The sequence below is a fragment of the Jaculus jaculus genome, chromosome 8, assembly GCF_020740685.1.
Source record: "Jaculus jaculus isolate mJacJac1 chromosome 8, mJacJac1.mat.Y.cur, whole genome shotgun sequence".
Classification (NCBI taxonomy): Eukaryota; Metazoa; Chordata; class Mammalia; order Rodentia; family Dipodidae; genus Jaculus; species Jaculus jaculus.
In genome coordinates, this window is record NC_059109.1 from 73,894,700 (window position 1) to 73,904,827 (window position 10,128).

At 46.7% G+C, this 10,128-nt stretch overlaps 1 protein-coding gene and 1 pseudogene across 1 annotated transcript; one reads left to right on the plus strand and one right to left on the minus strand.

Annotated features, from left to right (window-relative positions):
* The first annotated feature begins 1,787 nt into the window (after nt 1-1,787).
* On the plus strand, nt 1,788-2,280 carry LOC101613674 (non-histone chromosomal protein HMG-14-like). The gene is made up of 2 exons (XM_045157017.1): nt 1,788-1,818; nt 1,877-2,280. The coding sequence occupies exons 1-2, from the start codon at nt 1,788-1,790 to the stop codon at nt 2,278-2,280; spliced, it is 435 nt and encodes a 144-aa protein (XP_045012952.1).
* A 5,778-nt stretch (nt 2,281-8,058) lies between these two features.
* On the minus strand, nt 8,059-8,520 carry LOC101613396 (annotated as a pseudogene).
* Between the last annotated feature and the right edge of the window lie 1,608 nt (nt 8,521-10,128).

Below are 10,128 nucleotides of genomic sequence, written 5' to 3' on the forward strand. Positions count from 1 at the left end.
TACTCCTCCTCTGATAAGGACACTGGGCCCACTCTAACCCAGGGTGACCTATGAAGATCTTTAGCACAGTTTAAAAAAAATTTTTATATTTGTTTGTTTATTTATTTATTTGGGGGGGCAGGGCCTCCAGCCAATGCAGGTGAACTCCAGATGCATATGCCCCCTTGTGCATCTGGCTAACGTGGGTCCTGGGGAATTGAACCTGGGTCCTTTGGCTTTGCAGGCAAATGCCTTAACTGCTAAGCCATCCCTCCAGCCTTTAAAAAATATTATTTATTTATTTGACAGAGAAAAGAGAGAGAGAGAGAGAGAGAGAGAGGGAGAACTTTAGCATAGTTTTATCTGAGATGACTTTGTACCCACAAGGCTGCATTTGTAGGTTCTCAGTGGACATAAATTTTGGGGTCACATCCCACACCATCATCTTTTTTTTTCTTTCAAGGTAAGGTCTCACTCTAGCCCAGGCTAACCTGGAACTCACTTCTGTAACTCATAGTGATTCTCCTGCCTGCCTTTTGAATGCTGGGATTACACATGTGCCACCACACCCAGCTAAAATCATGCATCTTAAGCCTATGCTTGTTGAGTTTGGTCAAATATGCACACTTGTGTTCCCTTCCACTTGTCAGGATACAGATCCAGACCAGCACTCCAGAAATTTCTGTGTGCTCTGTACCATCTCACAGAAGTAACATTACTCTTGTTTGCCCCTTTCTTTTCCTTTCCTTCCCTCCCTCATATATTGTTTTCTGCCTCTCCCTTCTTCTGCCAGGTCCAGAAATTCACAGAATGCAATCACACAGAAGGTGCCTTATGTTGAGTTACTTTCTCTTGGAGTCTTGGATACAGTCATGTGACCACAGATTTCCTATGTTTCCCTGTAAGGGACACTGCAGCAGCTTCTGGGTTTTGACTGTCACCAATAAAGCTGCTAGGGATATTCTTGATCCGAGGCTGATTCATACGAATCTATCTTCTCTGTTCTCTACTCAGCACTGTGGCAATGGGCAGTGTTCCAGTGGGAGCTGGGTGGCAGGTATGGAGGGGTGAGAACAGGATCAGAGGACTCCGGGCTCCTCTCCAGGGATGACGTTGATTGTAGTCCAGGTTCCAGCCCCAGAGGGCTCTGGCACCTGCCTATTCCTCCAGCCCTGTGGTTACCCTACTGTTCACATCTGACTCCCAATTCTGCCCTGCCTCCCTTTGCCTTTGACCCTGTTGCATATGTTCTGTTTCCTTGACTGGGCTCAGCTGGTTTGGCACACCCACATTGGGCCCTGAGCTGTGCCCTTGAGAGACAGGAGCTGCGCATCTGTGTTTAATCCCAGCACTCAGGAAGCAGAGGTAGGAGGCTTGCCTTAAGTTTGAAGCCAGCCTGAGACTACATAGTGAATTTCAGGTCAGCCTGGGCTAGAGTGAGACCCTTGTAAAACCAGAAACAACACAACCCCCAAAACAAGAAAACAAAAGAGTGAAAATGGGATCTCTGTGATACTCCTCACAGGAGATTGTCTCAGCCGCTCTAGACCATGCTCTGGCTCCTGCCACACTGTCTTAGCCCTTTCCCTGAATTCCTCCAAACAGTACGTATAGCCCTGGATTCCTGCTTCCAGTGCCATTGCTGGTCTTTTCCTCATTCTCATTTCTCTAACCTACTCAGCACCTTGTCCAATAGGCTAAGCAGGGTCACTCTTGCCCAGTAGGTAAAGCAGAGGCCGAGCCCAGTTTAGCAGCAGTTACCCAATGTGACATGTACCAGGCCCACTGGGTCCCAAATCCAAGGGTCCATGTCCACTGGATACTGCCGCTGTCAAGACTGTACGGGGAGGGCAGGCAGCGTAGCTTCGGGAAGGTTCTCGCGCGCCTTGGCCCGCAGCATCCGCACGCGCTGGCAAGATACTCAAGAGGAAGGTGAGCTCGGTCCAGGGCGCGGGGAAGGACGAGCCCAAGCGCAGGTCGGCCAGGCTGTCCGCGAAACCGGCTCCTGCGAAAGTGGAAGCGAAGTCAAAAAAAGCAGCGGGAAAGGATAAACCTTCAGACAAAAAAGTGCAAGCAAAAGGGAAGAGGGGAGCGAAGGGCAAGCAGGCTGAAGTGACCAAGCCAGAGACTAAAGAAGACCTACCTGCTGAGAACGGAGAGGCAAAGAGCAAAGAGAGTCTAGCCTCCGAGGAAGCGGGAGAGGAAGACGCCAAGGCTGAGTCGTCATCCTCCGTGTCCGTCAGCATCCCTGTCTCCTTCTTGTACAATCCAGAGGAATATTTTTTATCAACTATTTTGTAAATGCAAGTTTTTTAGTAGCTCTAGAAGCATTTTTTAAAAGGAGGGAATCCCACCTCATCCCATTTTTTAAGTGTAAATGGTTTTTTTAAAGAGGTGAAATCATTTGCTGGTTGTTTATTTTTTGGTACAACCAGAAAATAGTGGGATATTGAATTATGGGAAGCTTTGACTGTCTTGGGTGTCAGCTTAACATTCCATAGGTGGGGGGTTAGTTTTATATCCTACAATACAAAGCATACTAACTGGCAATTTGGAGTCACATTTGTGCATTTAATATGTCTTGAATATTTTCAATTACTCCTAGTCTGTGTTTTTAGTAGAGCCGTTTCCTAAGAAAAAAAACCAAAAACCACTCCTTGGTCACTGCCCTGTTGTCAGCACTGTGTGCCTCTGTGACATCTCTAGTCGTGGTAGTCCAGTGTTCTTAATAATTTTGATAACGTACTGTGAAAGATGAAAAACTTGCATTTGCAGTGTATATGATGCTAAAATTGTGAACCAGTGGGAGTTGAGTAGAGATTGTGAGCATTTGAAGATGTTTGTACACAAGAGCCTAATAAGGAAAAATGCCTCCAAGATTGAAGCTGGGTGTCACTGGAATAACTTCTAAAGAAACAATACATGGTCTTTAGATTTTTGGTACGTGTGTTGAGACTTGTGTACAGTTGAAATGTTTGTGTACTGTTCCTTAGCACCAATAAAAGTATGAAAATAAAAAAAATTTAAAAAAAGACTACTGTACTGACAGAATACTCACAGCCCTCCAGGCTGGCTGAGCTCCTGTTGTTCTGTTCTCTGAATCTTTTTCCTCGAGCCAAGCCTCAACAAGCTCTATTTCACAGGAGGGTGCATGGAAGGACCTTTGAGTTTGTGTTCATTTGGAAAGGTCTTCATCTTGCACATGTGGTTACAGATGTGCAGGATGTGGTAACAGCATAGAATCATAGCTGGAGTTCAGAACTGGGAAGGCATAATCCTCTCCATTCCAACCTATCCATTTCAGAGGCTGTTGAGGAGGAGCTAGGAGGTCCCATTCTTGCCTCAGGAGGAGGAAAGCAGGCTGTGTCACCTTGCTCAGGAGAGCTGCTTAAGGGGTTTAGGTGGGTGGGGTGGCCACACAGCTCTCTCATGCCCCTCCTGGATACGGACAACTACATGTCACTCTGGTAACTGCTGCTGAGCAGGCTTTGCCTCTGCTATACCTACAAAGCAAGAGTGACCCTGCTATGTCCATTTGACATATTGAGAACAATTGGTGGGTCAAAAGTTTCTATAACCCTCTTCCAGTATCCATGGCTATTATTGTATGGGTAGTGCACGGCCTGGGACCCAACAAGGGTTGGATGCACATCTCACCTGAGCATGGGCTGGGGCAGGAGAGGTACATCTGGCTGTATGCCAACCAAAGCATCCCCACAGCTCTCCAGGGGGCCAGGCAGGTTAATTAGAGCATAGCCTTGGGCTGCCAGCTGCTAGACCGCCCACAGAGCACCCTGGCTCCAATAAATCCTTGTTTGATAGTAACAAGGGCCCAAAGGCACCTGCCTGTTCAACTCAGCTCCACAATCTGCAGGAATAAATTTCCTGGCTCCTCCTGGGAATTCCAGAATTCAATTATGGCAGCGTCCTCCTGCTGCCGCTACTTGAGGAGGTTGCAGGGCTATGGAACAGAGACCTCCCTGGGTTGTCCCTCCTGTGGTAGATGTGCTGGGGCCCACAGCAGCCAGAAGACACAACTATGAAGGCCAAAGCCTTGGTCTGTGGGGCTTATGGCCTGGTCAGGAGACACTTTTTAAAAAGTATTTTATTTATATTAATTTATTTATTTGACAGAGAAAGAGGGAGAGAGAGTGAGAGAATGGGCATGTCCGGGCTTTCAGCCACTGCAAATGAACTCTGAACGCATGCACCCCCTTGTGCATCTGGCTAATGTGGTCCTGGGGAATTGAACCTGGGTCCTTTGGCTTTTCAGGCAAATGCCTTAACCACTAAGTCATTCCTCCAGCCCCATGCTGCTGCCTCCTGCCCCACACAGTTGCCCACAGGAGGAGTACATTCTATTGTATCTTCCCTCTAAGTTTCTAAGGAAGCCATCAGGAGCCGAAAGAAACATCCCCAGGATGCAATAAGTGCTCTTTGTTCAGATGTGCCTAGCTGTTTTGGGTCTTTGCTATCTTTCTTTGGTAACAATTTGTCCTGCCTCATGCTGGCTCCCTCCACAAGTTCTCAATTCCCAAGTCCCCTCCATGGAAATTATCACCAGATGAGCAAGAGGCTGTGCCAGGGAAGAGCTAATTTCTCCCTGGGGATACTGACTCCTTGCACTCCCCAGGTTTCCCACCCTTGTAGCTGCTGTCCAGGGCTGAAGCCTTTCTATCCTCTATCCATCAGGCTCACCACCTGGCCTTGGCAGCCCCAAGCAAACACAAGGGAGACCAGCTCCTTAAACAGAGAGGAGCTACTTCCATCTTTTCCTGCCCTGCTCCTTCCCTACCTGACTCCTGAGGTCTGCCTCTTCTTCTCTTACCCTGCCCAGGCTCCCAAACTTCCACTCTCAACTGCCATATCATGGCTACTGTATTTGTCCCTCTATGGCACCTGCCTTGAGGAAGGATATTTGATGCAGTTATGTCCAAGGATTCGGGTGGGAGAGCCTACCACTGTGTTTGGAGTGCTCTAGGAATGTTTTATAGTCTGCCAGGGTTTTATGTAAACTTCAGTCTTTGGGAGCTATGGAGTAGGGGATTCTGGGAGCTTGTGGACCCAAAGACAGTGAGCCAAAGCCCTGGGGCCAGAGGCATTATGAAGGAGTAGTTCTCAGGCCTGAGACAGCTATGAGCAGCAGGAGTGGGAATGGCCTGGAGAAACATTTATCAGGATCTGATGACCCCACTATGTGAGGTTCTGTCCTACCCATCTACTCTTTCACTCAAGACCTCACTACCCCTGAATCCCCCCAAGTCTAAGTTAAACAAGTTAGACACAAAGAGCAAACTCTGTAGAACCCTCTTACCTGACATGTTCAGAATCAGCAAATCTTTAAGGACAGAGGTGGACTGCAGAATGCCAGTGGCCATGAAAAGGGACAGCTTATTGCTTAGTGATTCAGAGCTCTGCCTGAGATGCTGGAACAGTCTGGATAGATGTGGAGCTTACACAACATTGTGAAACAATTATCACACTTAAAAACACCAGGTATGCTGATGCAGGCTTTAATCCCAGCACTCAGGAGGCAGAGGAAGGAGGATCACTGTGAGTTTGAGGTTAGCCTGCGACTACATAGTGAATTCCAGATCAGCCTGGGCTAGAGGGAGAAGGCAATAAATAAATAAAAGGTGGCTGAAAAGATGGCTTAGCTGTTAAAGTGTTTACCTGCAGAGCCTAACAACCCAGGTTCAATTTCCCAGTACCTGTGTAAACCCAGATGCACAAAGTGGTATATGCATCTGAAGTTCCTTTGCCAGAATTCATACACTGCTTGGCAATTAAAGGTGCTTGCTTGCAAAGACTGGTAGCCCAGGGCCAATTTCCCAGTACCCATATAAAACCAGATGCACAAAGTAGGATATGCAACTGTAGTTCTTTTGCAGTAGCAAGAGGCCTCCTGGCATACCCATCCCCCCTCTCTATTTATAAATAAATAAAATATCATACACACACACACACACACACACACACACATGTTTTTTTGAGGTAGGGTCTCACTCTAGCCCAGGCTGACCTAGAATTTACAATGTAATCTCAGGCTGGCCTCAAACTCATGGCAGTCCTCCTACCTCTGCCTCACAAGTGCTGGGATTAAAGGTGTGTGCCACCACACTTGTCTCTTAAATATATTTGTAAAGATTTTTAGTATTTATTTATTTAATTGACAGTGAGGCAGATAGATAAAGAAATAGAGAGATTGGGCATGCTAGGACCTCCAGCCACTACAAATGAGCTCCAGATGCATGCGCCACCTTGTGTGTCTAGCTTATGTGGTTACTGGGAAATCAAACCTGAGTCCTTAGGCTTTATAGGCAAATGCCTTAAATGCTAAGCCATTTCTCCAGCCCAATATATTTATTTATTTATTTGCAAGAAGAGAGAGAGAAAAAAATGGACCTGCCAGAGCTTTTAGTTGCTGCAAATGAACTCCAGATGCATGTGCCACTTCGTGCATCTGGTTTTACATGGGTACTAGGGAATCAAACCAGATTGTTAGGCTTTTCAGGCAAGTACCTTAACTGTTGAGCCATCTGTCCAGCCCCACTAAATATATATTAAAAAATGGGGGGGAGGGAGGGTATTACCATGGGGTATTTTTGTAATCATGGAAGTTAACAAAAAATTTTTTAAAATTAAAAAAAATGGAGCCAGGTGTGGCGGTGCATGCTTTAATCCCAGCACTCAGCACTTGGAAGGCAGAGATAGGACGATCACTGTGATTTCAAGGCCACCGTGTGACTACATAGTGAATTCCAGATCAGCTAGAGCAAGACAATACCTTGAAAGGCCAAAAATAAATAAATAAATAAAAAAGACCTCACTCAGGTCAGGTTAGGCTGACTTCTCTTTCTCTCTCTTTTGAAAATTTCTCAGTCTGACATTCTTTATTTTGCCTTTGCTACATAGATATTTTTTGTGGGATGTTTGCTTGTTTTTTGGAGGTAGGGTTTTGCTGGAGCACAGGCTGACCTCCCAAGTGCTGGAATTAAAGGTGTGAGAGCCACCACACCCAGCTCACATATACATATATATTTTGATCTTGATGCAGCCACTGATGCAGACTTTCACAGGTCTTGTTTAGCCCTGGGCTTGCTCCCTCCTGGGGGTTATTGCAGCTTCCCCCTTTATTTCCAGCAGGTGTGGAGCCATGTCTACCTCTCTGATGACTTGGACCTTGCCACCTCATGATATTTCCAGGGGTATCCCTTTTTAAGATTCCAGAGAGCTATGAATAGCACGGGCTTCCTCTACTTCCTGTTCTTGGGCATGGACAGCGGCTATGGCAAGAAGGCCCCAAGGGAAAGCAAAGCCTCTTGGAGCTCCAACTAGGTCTCAGTTTCTTCCAGTGCTCAGGGCTTTGTAGAGGACTTCTCAGGGCAGGAGTGTCTTAGAACACTCATATGCTCATGTGCAGGGGCAGCATAGCCTCTGTAGGCAGCAGCTGCTGGCTGAGGCTCAGCAGGCCCTAGGACTCCCCCATTGTATTTTTTGTTTCTGCTTATAAATAAATACATAATTTTTTTAAAAAATGAGAGCAGAGAAAGGAGGGACACAGACACACACAGAGGGGGATGGGTATGCCAGAATCTCTTGCCACTGCAAACCCATTCCAGATACATGTGCCACTTTGTTTTTTAGTGGTTTCTTTTTTATGGATGTGCTTCCTACCTTTCCCCCACAATTTCAGCCCCTTACATTTCCCCCCCCCCAAAAAAGAAGGCAGTGAAAGGAAGGGATTGTTGGGGCTTTAAGCCCTTTGGGCAACTAGAAAGGGAGTAGAAACCAAAAGGATCATTAGATGTGACAGATATTGAAAATCAGTAACTCTAAAGCAGAGTGAGAATGGAGGGCAAAGGGAAAAGAAAGGAAAAAGAGGAGAGATACAAGAGGCCATGTGTACCATTACCCCTCTTGCTAAGAGGGGCAGGAGAAAAAGCCTCAAACAATAAGGGTTGTGAGGAAGGGAGGTTGGTGCTTGAGCCTGGAGGAAGGAGGTGGAGGTCAAGGAAGGGCACTGCTTTTTTTTATAGAATCGGATGACAACTCGACCCCACCTCAGGAACAGCAGCTTCACAGACCGAAGACACTTTCCTCACTGTAGGCAGTGTATAGAAAGAAATCTTTGAGGTGTTCCTGGTATAGCTGACCCATCCTGGCACTGGTGGGTGAAATGATGTTGTTGATAAAGAAAACTAAGGCATCCGCAGCTCAGAGATGAATTCGCTTCCAAATCAAGAAGTAAAACTGACCAACTGTGACATCAGAAGGCACCAGGCATTTCTTTTTGTCCAAGTCTACTATGCAAGCTTTGGGAGCCTTTTCTACTATCACCCAGACCTGGCCTGGGTATTTCTTTAGGATCTTTTCCCCTTCAGAGCAGCGCTTCTTGAACAGATGTTCCTCTTTGTGCATGAATTGTTTCTCCTGGGAACCGGGCTGGACCGAGCTGGGCTGAAGGAACCCGGGGAGGGGTGGGGAGCTGGGACAGGGTCCTGCAGTGGCAGCGACCCATACATGTGGCACTTTGTGCATTTAGCTTTACGTGAATACTGGGGAATTGAATCCAGGTTTTCAAACTCTATAAGCAAGCGCTTTAACCACTGAACCATCTCCCAGCCCTCTCTGTGATTTTTGTTTGCTTGTTTGTTTTTCTTTTTCAAGGTTGGGTCTTGCTCTAGCCTAGGCTGAGCTGGAATTCACTATATATTCTCAAGGTGGCCTAGAACTCATGGTGATCCTCTTACCTCTGCCTCCCACATGCTGGGATTAAAGGCTTGCACCACCATGCCTAGGTTCTATGTTGTTTTTGATGGAAGATGACTCCTCACCCAATGCAATGCTGACTATCCTCTGTAGGCACAGGAACAAGGGCACAACATCATTGGATATTTGGAGTTATTTATTTTTATTTTATTACTTTATTTCAAGGTAGGGTCTTGCTGTAGCCCAAGCTGACCTGGAATTTACTATGTATTCTCAGGTTATCTTTGAACTCATAGTGATCCTCCTACCTCTGTTCCCAAATGCTGAGATTAAAGGCATGAGCCACCTCGCTGGGCTCCTCCTGGTCAGTTCTGTGGACCAAGGCACCTCAGAGACCCATCCAATAAGGGTTCATTAAAGTCCAGTGGGCTGTACTGGGTAGAAACTGCATTTTTGGCTAGGCCTGGTGGTACATGTCTGCAATCCAGCCACTTGGGACGGTGACTTCCACTGGCTAACTCAAGACTCATGGCTATGGCTGGCCAAGAGAGGACCAAGCAAAGCCCGTTATCTGTTCCTTCCTGCCCATTCTCTGTCTCCTGCTTGACCTGCACACCCTTCTATCCATGCATTCATTCATTCACTCATCCTCCCACTTACCCACCTACTCACTCACTCAGCTAGCCAGTTACTCAGTCATCAACTCAGTCACTCACTCACTTCCTCATCCTCTCACCTACCTACCCAGTCACTCACTTATTCATTTACTCACTCACCCCCTTACCTACTCAGTCACTCACTAATTCATTCACTCACTTCCTTACACACTCAGTCACTCACTCATTCATTTACTCACCCACTCAGTTACTCACTTGCTCATTCACTCACTCACTTGTCCATTCAGTCACTCATTCACCCACTCAGTCAGTTACTCACTTACTCATTCACTCACTCACTCAGTCACTCACTTGCGCATCCATTCACCCACCCATTCACTCACTCACTCACTTATTCATTCACTCACTCATTCACTTACCTACTCAGTTACTCACTCACTCATTCATTCACTCACTAACCCACTCAGTCAGTCAGTCAGTCAGTCACTCACTCACTTGCTTATCCATCCATTCACTCACTTATTCATCCACTCACCTGGGCTGACAGACTTTGTAGGCAATCATCTTTAACTGCTGGGCCATCTCCCCAAGCCCCTTCTATTCACTCACTTCTCATTCATCCACTCATTCACTTGTCTATTCATTCCCTGGGAGAACCTTCAAGGTCTTGACTGCTTGAACTTTCTTCTTTCTCTCTCTTTTTTTTTTTTTTGAGGTAGGGTTTCACTTTAGCCCAGGCTGACCTGGAATGCACTATGTAGTCTCAGGGTGGCCTCAAACTCACAGTGGTTCTCCTACCTCTGCCTCCTGAGTGCTGGGA

What these genes read in the sequence shown, in the direction of transcription:
- LOC101613674 (XM_045157017.1), top strand. Translation starts at nt 1,788, where the DNA reads ATGTCCACTGGATACTGCCGCTGTCAAGACT. An exon ending in ATACTGCCGCTGTCAAGACT is followed by an intron (nt 1,819 to 1,876) that starts GTACGGGGAGGG and finishes CTTGGCCCGCAG; the next exon opens with CATCCGCACGCGCTGGCAAG.